This window comes from Martes martes (genome assembly GCF_963455335.1).
Source record: "Martes martes genome assembly, chromosome: 12".
NCBI lineage: Eukaryota > Metazoa > Chordata > Mammalia > Carnivora > Mustelidae > Martes > Martes martes.
In genome coordinates, this window is record NC_137900.1 from 7,122,658 (window position 1) to 7,140,870 (window position 18,213).

The 18,213-nt window shown below is 39.5% G+C and overlaps 1 protein-coding gene across 1 annotated transcript in view; it reads left to right on the plus strand.

Moving 5' to 3' along the window:
• Positions 1-306: 306 nt before the first annotated feature.
• RFX3 (regulatory factor X3) overlaps positions 307-18,213 on the plus strand; it is a 156,449-nt gene continuing 138,542 nt past the window's right edge. The window contains exon 1 of the mRNA XM_080819674.1: positions 307-429. Within this exon, the coding sequence (XP_080675800.1) occupies positions 313-429 (117 nt within the window). The 5' untranslated portion in view covers positions 307-312. The remainder of the gene's footprint in view (positions 430-18,213) is intronic.

Genomic DNA, 18,213 nt, shown 5'->3' on the forward strand with positions numbered 1-18,213 from the left:
TATAGTTTATAATATGATCGAACCAATTTATAATGGATGAGACCTAAGGAAGGTAGATTTCAATGAAGTTCAACTTTTATAGCCCCAGAATGAGAGGTGCTAAATGTTTTTTTTTTTTTTTAATGTGATTTGGCCATTTTCTACATTTATTTAATGGAAGATTTATTTATTTATGGAAGATCAGGGTGGTGTGTTGTCGTAAGAAGTACGCTCGAGAGTTGAAAGGTACTCCCGGTGGTAGAGGACATTAGGAACAACGCGAGGTACGCGTTGACAACTTTATCTCTGTTTTGCTACATTTCAGAGACCATCATGCAGACATCAGAGACCGGGTCGGACACAGGTTCGACAGTGACCTTACAGACATCTGTGGCCAGTCAGGCAGCAGTGCCTACCCAGGTGGTGCAGCAGGTGCCCGTCCAGCAACAGGTAAGGAGCTGCTGTCATCAGCGGGAATGCTGTGCCTCTCCCTGGGCTGTCCGTCCCTCAGGTGCGTTCTGGCCCCGGGGGTGCAGATAGTTGGAGCTCAGCTCACAGGTTAATTCAGCAAATGTTTCTTGAGCCCTTCCTGGATGTGGCAGATTCTGCCCGTGCTGGGCTGTGGGGATGCAAAGAAGAGTGTCCAAACCATAATCCCTATTCTGGAAGTATCTCTTAACTCCTGAAGAACAGCTTTGTTGACTGTCCACCCTCCTCCGTAGGTTCTCGCCTTCTCTTCTCCCCTCTCTTACTCTTTACCACGACTCCCTTTTTCTTTCCTATTGAAATATCAGCAATCATGGTTGCCTATAATTGGCTCACAAGAAGTAGTGCACAAAAAGGAGACGTTGCCTGTACCCTCCAGGCAAGGATTTTGCCTTTGTGATGATTTAGAAAATGCCTGGGTACTTTGGTGACTAGAAAAGTACTGTTGAATGAAAATCAAATTATCTTAAAGGTCTGGAGATCTGACTCATCCCATTTTAAAAATTGAGAATGAATTCATTGTCACATGTTTACTACAGAGCTTATTCATGCTCAGGACACTCGGCTTGTTTTGGAAAGGTACTGACGAAATAATGGCAGTTCATGGTTCTAGAGTGTGGATTGGAACACCTTGGTCTGTCATTTCTTCCAAAGAGCGGTGAGAAAATAAAGGGGAAAGATCAGGCAGAGCATTATCTTGAGATTTGCCTGCAATTTCGTAGTATCAAGGAGAATCTTTAGCAAACATCGCTCTTAAAATTATAGGAAAGCAGCTAAGGGAAAGGGATAGTTTTTCCTAAGTGGTAGACAGAGGTATTTAAGATTAAATTCTTTTTAGGAGATAGAAGTGGGGTGGACAGGGAGAGTGCTGGTATCCAGGAGAAGCTTTTTAAAAATTTTCCTGTATGTTCCTTTTCGCAACAATCATGTTTTATTTCCTGATTATCTTACCTTTTTGTTTCTTTCTGAAGATATTAATATTTTTGAAGTTGTTGGAATTTTTTCTTTACTGTATATAGTCTGTTTCCATTCAAGCTACTTTGTTCTTTGTTTTGTTTTTTGTTTTGTTTTGTCTTAGATATATATATATATATATATATATATAGTCTTAGATATACACACATACACACACACACACATATATATATATATATATATATATATTTTTTTTTTTTTTTTTTTTGGTCTCCTGTCTTTCATTCTTGAAGTTTTTCTTTGCTGTCTGATACTCTTTGGCTGTTTATCCATATTTAAAGCATGAGGATAAACAGCTGATGTGAATGCATGGGTGGGTCTTGTTGACTTCAACGTAGGGTCATCTGACTGGGCTTTAACTGGGTTCCCTCTGGTGTTCAGTATCTTAGTTTTCTCTCTTGGGCTGTGATAATTTTAAAGACGACTCCTGCAGCTTTCTGTTTAGAGGGGGAATACTTGTCTGCCTGAGAGCTAAGTAGGGGAAGAAGATTGGGTATTTCTTGTCCTAATTCACTTAATCCTTTTTTTCATATGGTATCAGCTGTGGTTGGTCATCTTCTGTGCAGAGATTAAACCGAAGAATAAATCCCCAAACTTTCATCGAAGTTCCAGAAGGCACCCATCTCACTGTGTGGAGTGGGTGGAGAGACTCTGATTCCTGCTTAAATAATGTCACTTTTTGTATTAAATACATAACCTTTTATTGAAAAAAAATTTGCTACCAGAAGCAGAAAATCAGTATCACCAGCATAAATAGAAAATCATACATACGCACACTCACCTTGTTCCTTGTCCTCATAAAAAGTAATCTCATGTGCATGTGGACCCCACTTTGGGAAACCCTGTGTTCTGCCGTGTGACTCATTCCCAGCGGGCGTATTTTTCAGCTCCTCAAGTTAACTTTTTTCTCTGGGACATTCAAGGCAAGTGATGCTTTACATCCCCTCACACCAAGCAAAGAAGGTGAGAACTCTCATTTTCCTTTCTTCCCTTTTTTAAACTAGAAAAGTGTCACATTTGATGCTTTCTAGTGCCTTTTTTTTTTTTTTTTTTTTTGAGAGAGAGAGAATGCACACACCTGAGAGTGCAGGGGAGGGAAGGGGCAGGGGCAAGAGAGAAAGACACAGAATCTTTAGCAAGCCCTGTGCCCAGCGTCCTGGAGCCCATCAAGGTGGGGCTCCATCTCAGGACCCTGAGATCGTGACCTGCGCTGAGACCAAGGGTGAGACACTTAACTGACTGAGCCCCCCAGGTGCCTCTCCCTAGTGCATTCTCACAGGGTCGCTGTAGATATATTTTCTACAACTGATAAGATTATTGCTGAAGTAATTTCTGTAATTTCTGTAATTTCTGCTCTTCAGTTTCCTATAATCTCTGTATTGTTAATGTGCTGATGTCATCTTGAGTTTTCAAACCGTAGAGGGTTGCCTTTACAATTTTCTAGCCTTTGTCACTGACCCAGGATGAATATCGAAATCAGGGCATTGATGTCAAAGGTACTTCCTTCTATTGGTTCAACTTTTTTTTTTTTTAAGATTTTTATTTATTTATTGACAGAGATCAGAAGTAGGCAGAGAGTCAGGCAGAAAGAGAGAGGGAGAGGAAGGGAAGCAGGCTCCTTGCTGAGCAGAGAGCCCGATGCAGGGCTCGATCCCAGGACCCTGGGATCATGACCTGAGCTGAAGGCAGGGCTTTTAACCCACTGAGCCACCCAGGCATCCCTATTGGTTCAACTTTTATTGTGTCATTGCTTTGGCCACTCTGATGTGAAGAGATCTATAGCTAAAATTTTTTAAGTCAAGGCGTGTGATATTATATTGATTAGAAAGTTGAAATACCAGAAGATTTTAAGATCTAATATGTAGTTTTGTTTCCACAAAGCACAAAGGTTCTAATCTCGCTGAGTAATCAGTACCAAGTAAAATGTTGATTCTAAAATTATTTCTGTGTTTTTTCATGTATTCCTTGTGAGCTCAAGAGTCAACCTTCCACCTTTCCGTAGACAGTCTGGTTCAGGATTAGAGAATTCTGAGCAGTGATTACAGGGTCTTGTATCAGATTTCCTACCTTCTGTAATTTTTCATCATTTCCCCAAACACCATAGAGTCTCAGGTTCCAAATATAGACATGGTTGCTCAATTCAATAAAATCTATAAAAATATTCAAATTCAGTGTTGGTAAGATATTAGAATTGTGATACTACGCATCATCATCTTTAGAAGAGACTTTTTAGATGGATGGTCTCTATGGACTATGGCTGGAAACGAGCTCTTCCCACTTGCCTTCCCTCTGCCTTGAGTCATTTGTTGGAGTTTCTTGTAGATTATTCTTCAAGTTGGTCATCTGATGCCTAAATCCGAGAGGTCTCTGACCCCACTCGCCCTAAATCTGAGTTAAAAATCCAGGTGAGGAAAGGAGGAAAATGTCTCCCACTATTCCCTTCTCTCCCACAGCCGTCCGGTCTAGATTGTTTTCAAAGCAGAACCTACCCTAAAGTCAGAACTTTTACTCCTCGTTGTAATCTTGGGCTTCGGGTAGTCCATGATTCCTAAACCACTTCGAACCAGGGCTCTAAGACTTTCTTCTCCCTTTCATGTCCCCCAGTTGTAACTGCCCCTCCGAGTACAGTTCGTACTTTCTCTACAGTCCCTGCCTGTCTTCCCCCTTCCCTAGAAAAAGGCACGCATCGTTTCTGTCTACGTTGGCAACTGTGCTATCCCTATACCACTTCTTGTAAACATGACATCCCAGATACAGCAGAGCCCTGGGGTTGAGGGGCTTCTGTTTGAATTCAAAGAAAAAGATCTTTTGTCAAGTTAGCTGTCAACTTTGTTCGAGTTCTTTTATTACCAGAGACTGCGGTCTTTACCTTTTCCTGCACAGGGACTCTCTTTCTAGCAGGTCTTTAGTATGTAAGTGGGACAATCAAACCTCTTTTTTTTTTTTTTTTTTAAATGTGATTAAAAATTCATTTCAAAATTATAGTCAGGTAAGAATCTTAGTTTTTCTGTAAGTCATCTACTTGGGCAGTGACTGTTATATATAATATGAGATACAGAAATGAATAGAATAGCTATATTCTAGCTATATTGTTTCTTTTTGGTTAGTATCGATCTATCACATATTTAACATTTTCATATAAGTTATGGTACATCCTGGCGAGTAAGCAGATTATCCCTGTGGTCCAACGGACAAACGACGTTTTGTTTGGAAAACAGAGTCAATCGAAATTGCCAGTTAGGTTCTAGGCAAAGGGCAGTCTTCAAGAAGATTACCCTTCAAGAAGGATAAATATTAAATGAATCCCAGTAGATCTGTTTTTTTGTGGGTATCTTTCATAAAACAGATTTTAGGAAAGGAACTTTAACTTGGGTACTCCTGAGATCCTCACATGAGACCACAGTTCTGATGAGGGGTCTTTTTTTTTTTTTTTTTTTTTTGAGGGGTCATTTTTATGCTTACTTCTGTTTGCCGTATTCCCGTGATACCTGTCTTATATCGCCACAACCAGAAAGAAACTGTGATGATTAGCAGTATACCCATGAGAAAGTTCTTGTGGTGGAAGCAGTGAATAGTGATTAAGGGGGAAAAATGTTCGCCTGTAATATGTTAAATCTATAAGAGAATATTATATTGGCTTGAAATTTGATCTGTAATATTTTAAATGGGTCCCTTTGCTAGTTTGGAGAGCTAAGCCTGAAGTAGTCTATGCCATCGTTTCTGTCTTTATCTGTCTTTTCTGTTCAGGGTCAAGAGATTTGCTTTCTGTGCACCCTAGCTTTGATGGACATGAATAGAATTCTTTTCATTTGAGACCATTATCTTATATAATCAACAGAAACAAAGACATTTTTCTGTGGTTCGCTCTTATTTAGGACTTGATTCCCATTGGCTTGCTTCCCAAAGGGGACAGTATTCTCCTAATTAAGATTGTGGCAGACATCCTGAAAGATGGGGTTACCCTTTAAAATGAATTCCCGTTGAATGTCTTTTTTGTAGAAAAACAAAAGATAATGATTTTAGCTCTTGAAGAGCATATTTATTTTATTTTTTTAGAGCCAGAATTGCTAATTTTTTAGTATCTGATATGAAAAGGTGTTTCGAAGGAACATGCTGATTTACAATTGAAATAAATTTTGCTGTGCCAATCCAAAAATGTAGGCCTTTTAGTCGAACATCTCTACTGAATATTTGTTAAAAAAAAATAAGAGCTTTACTATTTAAATGGTTGAGTAATCATATGCAGTGATTTTCTGTTAAGTGATTTGAAAAATACTTTTCTTGTCTGGAGTTAGATCATTGTGATCAGTTGAGGATAAGGTAGCTGCCGAGGGATATGGCTGGCACTGTGTTAAATGCCAGGGTCTCAAAGGTGGTTTGATGTGGTGCCTGACTGTGGAAAGTCAACTTTTGAGGGAGATAGATGTTATTATAGGATTGGGTACAAAGCGCCCCAAGAATAACAGTGGAGATTGTTCTTGGGAGGGACGGTCTGTAATGTCTTCATGGTGGGTATGACCTTTGAGCCACGTGCTCAAGGAAAAGTTGGAGGTCTTAAGAAAAACAAATTGGGGGGCACCTGGGTGGTGGGTTAAAACCTCTGCCTTCGGCTCGGGTCATGATCCCGGGGTCCTGGGATCGAGCCCCGCATCGGGCTCTCTGCTCAGCAGGGAGCCTGCTTCCTCCTCTCTCTCTCTGCCTGCCTCTCTGCCTACTTGTGATCTCTGTCTCTCAAATAAATAAATAAAATTAAAAAAAAAAAAAGAAAAAAAAAAAGAAAACAAATTGGAAGAGGGTGTATTTCTGAGAGGGAAAAGCATGGAAGAGCTCAAGGGAGACCAGGGAGTCTGTTCTGGGTGGTGAAGGGTGAGGAGGGAGGGATGTGGAAGGACCTCTTATGGGAAGTTGAGTCAGATGAGCCATTTATGGTGTCTTTGCCTCTGTCCCTGCCCTCGTATTTTCATTCTTTGCCTTCCTCAGTTGATATCTCTCATGGTCTGGTCCCCCCCTGCCAGTTTTCTTGAGAGACACATCTGTCCTTGTCTATTGTTTCCTTTTATCCAGCCACTTCTTCACTGTGTGAAATTTGGGTGCTACCTGTACAGCTGTGGAGACTGTGCCCTTTGGACAGAACCAAATCCAACAATATTCTCTAGGATCTTTCTGGATTTTTCTTTGACACTTGATACTGTTGACTATCCTGTATCTCTCTTATTCTATGACTTTTGGGCTGATTTCCCTTTTATTTCTTTATTTCCCTTTTATTTCATCAAGGAAATCAGGTTTCATAGAAGTGGAGAGACTGATATTCATAGTTAGAAAATATGGGTTCAAATCCTGGCCCTAGCTGTTTTCTGCCTATATGCTCTTGGGCAAATTACTAAGCATTCCTGAGACTAAATTTCCTCATGTATAAAATGGGGATAATAATAACTAGCTTATGCTTGGCTACAAATATTAAATAATGTGTTCATTAAATAAGGTAGTACCTGGTATTATATAATAAGCCTTCAATAAATTTATTATTATTATTATTTTACTATTTTTGTTTTCCTTGTTCTTAGTAGTATTATTGGACTCTTCTAATTTGGGGATTTTTTGACCCCCTTTCCTATAAGGTTTGCCCTTTGGCCTTCCTTTTTTGCCCTCATTCTTGGGTGATTCTTCCTCTACAGTTACTTTGGTTTTAAAAACCTGTTGCTTTCATTTTCTTCGGTAAGCATGGACCTCTGATCTTTCTTTGTGTTATTCTGGCTTATGAGTTAGGGAGGCTCAGGCTCCAGATCAGAACGGAGACCACATGGTCTGACCTATGGGGCAGTACTGGCATTCTCCTCCCATGACAATGCGTACCCATTACAGTTGCCATAGTGATTAGAGAAAATGCAAGAGGATTTTTCAGTAAATATCAGGAATACCTCCAGTATTTCACTCAGTTCATGAAATATAATAATTTTAGATCAATTGTGGTATCATGATAGGATATAAGAGTTTAGGAAATGAAGGTAAGAATATTATATTAATATTTTAGCTAGCCTGATTGGAATTTGGGTTTCTAGTTGGAAGAGACTTAAATTATTCATTTATTGCAACTATCCCAAAAGACCTTCCAGAGTTGAATTGCAGAAAATTTTCTTCTTCAATAAATCACTTAGTTGTATAGACTAATTTTAGTTGATTCCATAATTTTATTCCTAGAGATATATGATGTTTCCTGTGAATATCTAATTTGCTGACCGAACCCATCAATTCCAACAGCAGGATCTTTTTTTTTACTTGAAGAGTTCAATTTGTCCTATAAAAATTTTGCCTTGAGTAGAATGTTGAAAACTTTAAGATAATTGGCACTTCTGTTTTCCATATAATTTGAACAAGGTAGAGCATAATTTAAACAGAGCACCGGCCCTCTTTGCCAAAGCAAATCAGAGGAATTCTTAATCTGTGCTAAAAATGCACTTTCAGTGTGCTAGATCTCATCAGAGCTGAGCCTACTTGCCATCAGTATCTGAAAGAAAGAGAAACTTCAAGGTCCAAATAAAAATTATTTAAAAGCCTGAGCTGGTCAAGGAAGTCTTTCCAGAGGAAGTGACTTTTAATCTAAGAACAAAGAATAGAGGTAACCAGTGAGGGAATAAAGGGAAGAGGGGAGATAGACAAGTGGTGAGACATGAGCTGGGGTCCTAGATGGCTCCTCGTCTGGCAGTGTAAGCTATTTAAGTTTTCAGTAATAACTCATTTTGATTTTTTAAAAAAGATGTATCTGTTTGAGAGAGAGAGAGTGCATGCACATGCGTGTGAGAGCACGGAGGAGAGGGGGAGAGGGGGAGAGAAACTCTAAGCAGACTCCACACTGAGCATGGAGCCCGACACAGGGCTCAGTTCCACGGCCCTGGGATCACGACCTGAGCTGAAACCAAGAGTCAGACGCTTAACTGACTGTGCCACCCAGGCGCCCAGTAATCTCTCATTATGAAGTTGACCACCATTCAGCTTTGTCAGAAATCCAGTGGAAATAACAAACCCAATAATGGTAACTGCCATTTACTGAGCACCTACTGTGGGCCCTTCCGTGTGCTGGGTGCTCAGCCTGTCATTTCTAAAGCTTGTAACGACCCTGTCCACTTAGGTTCTCCTTGCCCTCGCTAGCAGTTCCTGAGATGCCTTCGTGGGAGCTGTAAGGATATACGCAACGCAGTTTGTGAGTCATCTCCTCTCCTGGACACATTCAGAGCAAGATGAATCGTTCATCAGAATTCTTTAAGCTCACTACCTATACCAAACCAGCATGTCGGAAGGTTAATTTCATGGAACACTTAACACCGATTTTCTATCCATGAAAAATGATCATTTTGCTTTTCCTTTGATCCAGGGCCGATTTTAGAAATAGACACACATGGAATGCCTCTTTATTTCCTTTAAAAATTTGTGTTGGCATCCGTCCAAGCCGTTTCTTCAGAGAGACTCTGATGCTTCATTTTCCTTACACGCAGCCCTCAGAAACTGATGGATTTCCCCAGAGCAAATCAGAGCCACCCTCTTGGTTCCGGCTGCCGTGTTGCTCAGTGCCAGGTTGTAAACCCGATGTTTAAAACCAGTACACCTTCCTTCAGTCATGATTTTTTTAGCCGGGAGTCACATCAAAGTCGTCCGACTTTAGAGCCTGAGCTCCTAAGCTCTACCCTACAGAGATAAAGCAGTCAGGTGAGTTATATCAAGATCAGCTGTTAAGTGGCACAATAACGGTACTGAACATGGCAGTCCCACGGCAAAGAACATAATATACTTTATGTCAAGAGGGATTGGTTTTAGCTTTATGAATCGCCATGCATTTTTGAGAAATCCCACAAAGCAAAACTCGCGAAGGAAACAGGTGCATCTGGACTCTTTGAGCAACATAGGCTATTTGAGCAAAATAAGTGGCAAGTAAAAAAATTATAAACCGTGAACTTCTGAAGCCCTCTCTAAACTCAGATCACAAGTATAAGCAATCAATGACTATAGAACCTTGCGAATAAAAGAGGGAAAGTGATACAGTCGATGTAGATATTTGGGGATATTGTATATAATTCTTGCAACTTTTCCAGAAGTCTGAAATCATATCAAAAGAAAAAGTGCTTGAAAATCAATACCAGTCTAAGTTTACCAATCTAAGTTTGTTAAGTGATAATTGAATTACTAGTCCTAATACTGTTTTCAGTAAACATGAGTACTTATTTAGTATTTTGCCTTTTTTTTTTTTTAAGATTTTATTTATTTATTTGACAGACAGGGATCACAAGTAGGCAGAGAGGCAGGCAGAGAGAGAGTGGGAAGCAGGCTCCCTGCTGAGCAGAGAGCCTGATGCGGGGCTCGCTCCCATGACCCTGGGATCATGGCCTAAGACGAAGGCAGAGGCTTTAACCCACTGAGCCACCCGGGCACCCCTAGGATTTTGCCTTTAAATAGGTAAAACCTGAAATTTTGCCCAGTAGTTATACATATGTTAAGGTGTAAGAGTTCTTCAGAAAAGTATCCCAAATTTAAAATATTTTGCCTCACCTCACAGAGTCGAAGTTTTATTTTTTTTAAAAGATTTTATTTATTTATTTATTTATTTATTTCACACACACACACACACACACACACACACACACACACAGAGATCACAAGTAGGCAGAGAGGCAGGCACAGAGTGGGGAAGCAGGCTCCCCGCTGAGCGGAGAGCCTGATGCGGGACTCGAACCCAGGACCCTGAGATCATGACCTGAGCCAAAGGCTGTGGCTTAACCCACTGAGCCACCTTTGCTTGCCCCTTGCCCCTGAGTTGAAGTTTTAAATAAAAGGAAAGAAAGAAAATGTAGAGGAAGATCAGTTTTGAGGTTTTTGTCACACTCTCTTCACATTCCCCTCAACTCTCCAGTTTTGATAATTACTATCAAGAAGGTACGTACGTACATACATACATACATATATACATACATCTATAAACAAGCAAGGCTGATCAATACATAAAATAAAAGATCAGTAAAAATTGGTGATATTTTTAAGACTCTTAAAAATACAAATATGTCTAATGAATTGATGATACAATGGAGGACTGCTTAAATACCTGGTTGCTAGAAAATGCAAACTCCATTCTCAAGAAAATAAACAAAAGCATTCGAAATTTGAAATTAGATCGTAAACTCATCAAAGGTAATTAGCCCATTTGTGGCTTTGATTTTTGTCTTAATTAGTACTGGTATATATCCAGTTGTATGAAGGCCCAGACAACCATTCCCATCTTAACTGGGAGGAAACCTAAGTTCATCAAATCAGTTGATTAGCAGGCTTTAAAAAGTTAGTCATCCAACTTCATATTATGGTTGACATGTTAATTATTGGTTGGGGAAGCAGGTAGGATACTGGTTTTTTTATTAAATATAAAGGTATAGTTTTTCATCCTTTAATGATCCTGATTTTTAAAAATTGTTTTAAAAATTATATAAATTATATAATTTAAAAATTATATAATTTATATAATTTTAGTGCCTCTAAAATTATATAAAAGTATTATAAAAGTAGGCCTCAAAACTGAAAACAGTAAGACATGGGGCTTCTATTTCTGGTTTGCAAGTTGATCGGCTATTTCTCATAAATCTACGCAGCTATCCAAAGCCATAATTTTTTTTTTCTTTTTTCCTTTACTACTTGGGGCTTTGGGTTTATTAAGTCGTAATAGCTTGGGATCCTATTCAATCTGTGCCTTCTTATTATTAGCAATTTTCGCTTTTTAAAAGTAGTAGGATTAAAGAGGAGAAATGGAATAAGAAAAAAAATACGGAAAAGATAGCACTTGAAATATACGAAGAAAGGTGATTCTGAAATAAAAGTGTTTTTCAACATAATTAGGTTTAAAAAGGCTGTCCCATTTGTGAATTTCAGGGTAACTTTGTATCTCATCACTAGCAGTTAAAACTATATAGACAAGCAAACAATTGTTTTTGTGAATAAAACTATATCTATAGGTTGAAATAACAGAGCAAAATTATTCCTGAAGTTTTTGGAAAGTGATACTTTCCAAAAGGAAGTTAATTTTACTTTGAATGAACCTAAGCTTTAGTTCCCAGTGATGATAATTTTTCTGAATTTCTTCTGAAACTGACCAAACCATTGATCACAGTCCCATTTTTGACCCTTGATAACATAATTATTCTGTGCAAAACCATTTTACCAATGATTTTTTTGTTGTTGTTGTTATTATACTTATGTTGAAGGCTTTTGCCTTGACATAGAGGCTCACTAAGGTGTTTGTTCCCTCTGGTTCATCGATCTGGTAGGTGGTTATGCATTTAAAACTCATGATTAGGGGCACCTGGGTGGCTCAGTGGGTTAAAGCCTCTGCCTTCGGCTTGGGTCATGATCCCAGGGTCCTGGGATCGAGCCCCGCATCGGGCTCTCTGCTCTGTAGAGAGCCTGCTTCCTCCTCTCTCTCTGCCTGCCTCCCTGCCTACTTGTGATCTCTCTCTGTCAAATAAATAAATAAAATCTTTAAAAAAAAATAAAATAAAACTCATGATTACTCTTAATTTTCCCCAGCAATTTCATAAATACATTTCACAGAAATTGAGTGTTTCTTTAGCTACTTATTTTAAGTAGATATTTTAAAATAACAAAGCAAAAAAGCATCAGAGATGTTGAGGAACTCCACTGGCGGGGGGATGGCTCAGAGAAGCTAGTGTAATAAACAATACCCATCGTTTTTTAAATAGTCAGTGTAAAGATAGAAAGGGCTGATAGTGCTAATAGATCTCAGTAGACAGTTTATTTCACACATGGAAAATGTTTTTGGTGTTTGAGCTTAAATCATTCACAACCTCCTTTTGGTTGGTGCTTCTCATGAAGCAGTAATAGGTCATCCTAAAGTTTTAGAGATGGGGGCTAAAGGAGGAGTGCCTTGAATTTGATCTCAGGAGACATGAGTGAGTTGGAATGCTGGGTCTGCTGTGTGGTTCTGAACAAGCTGCTTCAGCCTGCCTGCCCTTGACTTGCCATCACCATATCCTGGAGCTCATTTGGCAAACAGTGATCGGGCCTCTGTTCTGTGGCAGGAACTGTACTTGCACCTGGGACAGGAAGAACTTTAAGGTTAGGCCAGAGAGACTGACAGACAGGTAAACAGAAATGACCCAGAGAACGCCAGTGCCTGTGGGAGCAGAGAAGAGTGCGGTGTAATTTGGAGGTGAGTCAGTTGGTGGGAGGGGCCATTGCGGGAGACTTCCTGGATGAGTCCCACCCCGCATTAGTTTCCTTGTCTCTGAAACAAGTAATATACCCAAATTGTCAGTAGAATCAAAGGAGAAATATCTTTGTAATGGTGCTTTGTAACAGGCAAAGCATTTTGTAAATATGAGGGCAAAATTACTGATTCATTGTATCAGACACTTTGCTAGAAACTGTAGGTGGGAAAATGATTGCAAAGAGCAGGGTTTCTTAAGAGGTGATTTATGGATATTTCCTCAGGAGCCTACTGTGTGCGTGTGCGTGTGCACGTGCGTGTGCGTGTGTGTGTATTTAGATAATCTTTATAATGAAACTGAATTTATTGCAGATTGTCTGAATTACTGCATTATAACAGATTGATGTTCAGTTTCCAGTGTGTTCTTTTTTTTTTTTTTTAAATAGATTTTATTTTTTAGAAAAGATAGAGACAGACACAGGGAGAACACAAGCAGGGGGAGAGGGAGAAGCAGGCTCCCCACTGACCAGAGAGCCCCACGTGGGACTTGATCCCAGGACCCCGAGATCATGACCCAAGCTGAAGGCAGAGGCTTTAACCCGCTGAGCCACCCAGGTGCCCCAGTTTCAGGGTGTTCTTATAGATGTTTATGATCGTCTTGGTGTTTGGTTGAGCTACTACTGTAATTGTCTTGGGCTAATGAGTGGAATAGAGCCAGCCCTAATATGAAAGTGATCAAGGCTAAATGATACCACAGACAGAGTGAGTACAAAAGAAGCTTCATCATACCAGTTGGCCCCATAAGTGTCATTACTTACACCTTGGCTTCTGTTTGTACAGGTTTAATAGTATTTTATTGAACACTAGAGGTCAGCAGTCATGGTCTCAGGGAAGCATGGCTGATCCCCAAACTAGAGCGAGTCTGTCTGTTACACATTCCTTTAGCCACACCTGCCTTTCCCTCACAGTCTGTTCCATCCTTTTGATTTTTTAAAAAGATTTTATTTTATTTTAGAGAGAGAGCTCGAGCTCACATAAGCAGGGGGAGGGGGAGAGAGAGGGAGAGAGGCAGACTCCCCGCTGAGTGCAGAACTTCAATGAGGGGCTCGATCTCAAGACCTCAGGACCCCGAGGTCATGACCTGAGCCAAACCCAGAGTCGACACTTCCGTGCCTGAGCCAGCCGGGCAGCCGTGGTGCAGGAACCACGTCTTCCCTTTGCTCCCACCATAGTACAACCTAATACACACGGTCTGTCTGGCATGTGATGGGTGTTCAGTAAGTGTTTATTGAGTTAATGAGTGAAGTAGATAATGCTACAGTGTCTCAATTAATAGCGATTGAAAATATTTACAAGTTTAGTGGGAAATATGCACATGTACACATGCCGCTTTTAAAACTGCAATTTCCAAATAGTGTAAGTGATCACCATCAGATGTCTGCAAAGTAGAACAGCTGCATCCTAGGGTTGTGCAAGAAGATTGGAAGAGGAGGAAGAAATGTTGGAATTTCCATTAATTTTTTGCCTGAAATAAGAAATGTAGCTAAAATGTAACAAATTACATATATCATATTACATATACATATATATATGCATACATATTGCATATATTACATATATGACTGAGGCATCCTGGGGGAAGAGGGGTTGATAACAACACCCCCTCACTGTTTGTTGCATTGTGTGTGTGTGTATATGTGTGTATGTGTTTCCACGAAGGTGGATTGGTAGGTCATGTGGACTAGTTTTGGTTAAACTAACTTCATGACATGGGTAAACAGCTTGAAATCCCCCCATACTGAAGATAGCACACATATTGCAGAAACAAAGAAGTTAGCAGGATGAACACTTCCCTAACTCTCTGACAGTCACATATTAAATATCTGTTAAGTGTCTCCCTGCCTGAATGATAACAAGTTGGTCCCACGTGTTCTGAGAACCAAGATTTTCGACACGCAGATTTATGTCCGCTATCTTCCGTCATGAACCTCTCACCTAAGTATGTATTATGCCATTAGATTAGCTACTGAAGTTGTGTCAAATAAGGAGGACACTTAAATATTTGATCTTTAACATTTAATTTTATAATTCCTATATTTCTGTATGTTTTGCAAAATGTATCCTATTAATACAATAGAACATGTATGTGACTTATAAATTTTTTTAAGTAAGAGGAGAAAGGATAAAAAAAAGTTTGGAAGCTACAAACTAATGTATTGCTACCATAAAGTTGTAACTTTCTAGGAAGATGTCATTTACATACAGTAAGATTCACCATTTAAGTGTACAGTTGGATGGGTTTTGACAAATATGTGCCCTTGTATAAACATCATCACAACCAAAATAAAGAACTTTTTCATGACCCCAAATAGCTCCCTTGTGCCTCATTCTGCTCAGTTCTTCCCCTTCCCCATTCCTAGTTCCAGTATAATTCTGATCTTCTGTCTTTTAGATCCTTTTGTCTTTTCTAGAATTTCAAATACATGAAATCACAAAACATCCACTCCCTTGTGTCTGGCTTCTCTTACTCACTGTAGTGTTGGGGAGGTTCCTCTGTGTTTTTGTGTCCATTAGTGGTTCATTCCTTTGTATGGATGAGTAACATCCCACTCTAGTAACATATCACACTTCGTTTATCCATTCACCTATTACTGACTATTTGGTTTGTTTCCAGTTTTGAGCATTCATCTATTAAGTCTTTGTGTGGATATAGGTTTTTATTTCTCTTGGGTAAAGCCTGGGGAGTGGAGTTGTTGGGTCATACATGCTGGTGTTTAACTTTGTGAGAAGCTGCCATACTGTTTTCCAAAGTGGTTACACCATTTTATATTCCCACCAGCAGTGTACAGGTGTTCTAGTTGCTGGACATCCTTATCAAACTTGGAATTGTTAATGTTTTTAATATTAGCCACACTAGTGAGTTATATTGTGGTTATCTTACTGTGGTTTTAATTTGCATTTCTCTGATGACTAACAACATTGAGCATCTTCTTGTGTGCTGCTTGGCCAGTTATATGTATTTTAATATTTTTGCCTACTGATAGTTTACTGTTCTTCCATTTCTATTTTATTTAAACTAGCAAATATCTAATCTATGATTAATTAAATAGATTTCTAAAATAAACGTAGAGGAATTCAATTAATTTTTAAAAATTTTAAGTTAAAACCAAGGAGAATAAGAAAAGAGAAAATGTAATGCTATATTAACTTAGGTTAGGCTCCATGTTTTCAGTAAGAAATAGAATTATACAAAAAATGACATTAATTTTAGAAAACCTCTCCTCATCTTGCATGGGGAAATTTGAGAATTTCTGAGTAGATGGTATGCTAATTCAGATCATTTTAAGAAACATGAAGTGATTGCAGTGCGTCATGGACAGGTAGACAAGATGGATATGCTACGGCATGATAAGTTCCCACTCACTAGGATGTAGGATCAAGGTAGAGTCTCAGACACGTACAGCTTATCCCGACACAGGCTTGACCATGAAAGGGTTATGGTGTGACGCTGCTTTTCGTTCTGGCCAGGAATCAATGGCCTTCAAAGTGGAGGTGACAGCTCTGATGAGAGATTAATAGTAATCTTAAATCTGCAGAACTTTCTATTTGGCCTTGATATTTCCAACATTTAGGTAATATTTTAGTGAATCTCTGCAGAGAGCATGAATAGGTATTAGTCACAGAAGCTCATTGCTTGCGTCGTAGAGATTAATGGTTATAATACACCTCCTACAAATATTGTGCCTAGTATTTATGGGATAAATAACTTTTTGTTCTAATTTTGCTTGTGAATCTTGTATCACAACCATGATAAATTACGTAAGTTTTATTAATACTAATTTAAAGACTGTGGACCTGAAAGCGATCTTACATGTCATCTAGTCCTGTGGATTTTTTTTAACCTGGATTTTTTAAAATTTAAAGTTGTGGAAAAAGGAGCATAACATAAAATCTACCATCTTAAGCATTTTATCTTTTTTAAAGATTTTATTTATTTATTTGACAGAGAGAGATCACAAGTAGGCAGAGAGGCAGGCAGAGAGTGGGGGAAGCAGGCTCCCCGCTGAGCAGAGAGCCCGATTCGGGCCTCGATCCCAGGACCCTGAGACCATTAGCTGAGCCAAAGGCAGAGCCTTAACCCACTGAGCCACCCAGGCGCCCCCATCTTAAGCATTTTAAAGTACACAGTTCAATTTTGCTAAATTACTCAAGTCTCAAGAATACCTCTTGCACAACTGTAACTACTCATTCAGCAACTCACCATTTCCCCTGGTAACCTCTGTTCCCCTTTCTGTCCCTATAAATGTGACTACTCTAGGGACCCACGTAAGGGGAAATCCTATCGTATTTGTCTTTTTGCCATTGATTTATTTCACTTAGCATCATGTCTTCAAGGTGATCCATGGTGTAGCCTATGGCCTACGGCATGTACGTACCGCATTTGGTTTATCCGCTCATCTGTCGAGAGACACTGGCTTGCTTCTATCTTTTGACTCTTATGACTAGGCTGCTATGAACATGGGTGTACAAGCATTTCTCTGAGACCTTGCTTTCAGTTTTTTTGGGTATATACCCAGACGTGGAATTGTTGGGGGTTCCTGGCTGGCTCAGTTGGAGGAGCATGTGACTCTTAATCTCGGGGTCATGAGTTCGAGCCCCACATGTAGTATAGAGATCACTTAAATAAAACTTAAGTATCTTCTATTTTTATATGGTATATTCTATTTTTATGGTCTCGTGTGATAGAATCTATTTTTAATTTGGGGGGGGCATGATCGTGCTGTTTTCCTTAGTGGCTACACCATTTCATATCCCTCCCAACAGTACACAAGGGTGTTCCAATTTCTCTACATCCTTATCAACATGTATTTTCTCCTTTTTTTTTAACACCAACCATCCTAATGAATGCAGGTAGTAGTGGTATTTTTTGAAGTCGGTTTTTAAATTTTTCTTTCTTTTCTAGTCTTTTCCCTACCCCTTCCTTCCTTCTTTCCTCTCTACCTACTTCCCTCTCTCCCTGCCATATGTGTTCTGTCTGTCTCCTCCTCTTCCTTCCAGCAAAAAGGTCTATATATCAGACTTACCTTCCTAGAACTCCTTCAGAGTAGAGGGACTGGGAACCCTACAGCTTGGCCTTTTATTCCTGCAGTGGCAACAAGAACAGAAGAGAAAAACACGAGTCTGTTTTGAGTTGCTTATTTTAAGATTGAGAAAGCCGAAGTCCAGAGAAATGAAGTGACTTGGCCACAACCGCCCAGAAAATGAAGACTGGAATTCCTCTTTATTTAATAGTTTTGGAGATTATCTAGAAACATAAACCTTGCGAGACCTCTAATAACTTTCTCTAAGTAAGGTTGTGAATGAGCTTTCTCAGAGTTCTTTCTTCTGTAGCTTCCTGTTTTCTCAAGTGTGGAATGCATATCCCGTTGGGATGTGAAGTCGTTTTAAGTGGTCCAAGATGGTCAGAAGGGCTTCAGGTAGTTCTGTGAAAGACATGTAAGAAAACATTGCATCACAGAGCGAGGAAATTGTCCCCCCTTCCATTTCCTGCCACTCACTTGACATCATCAACAAGG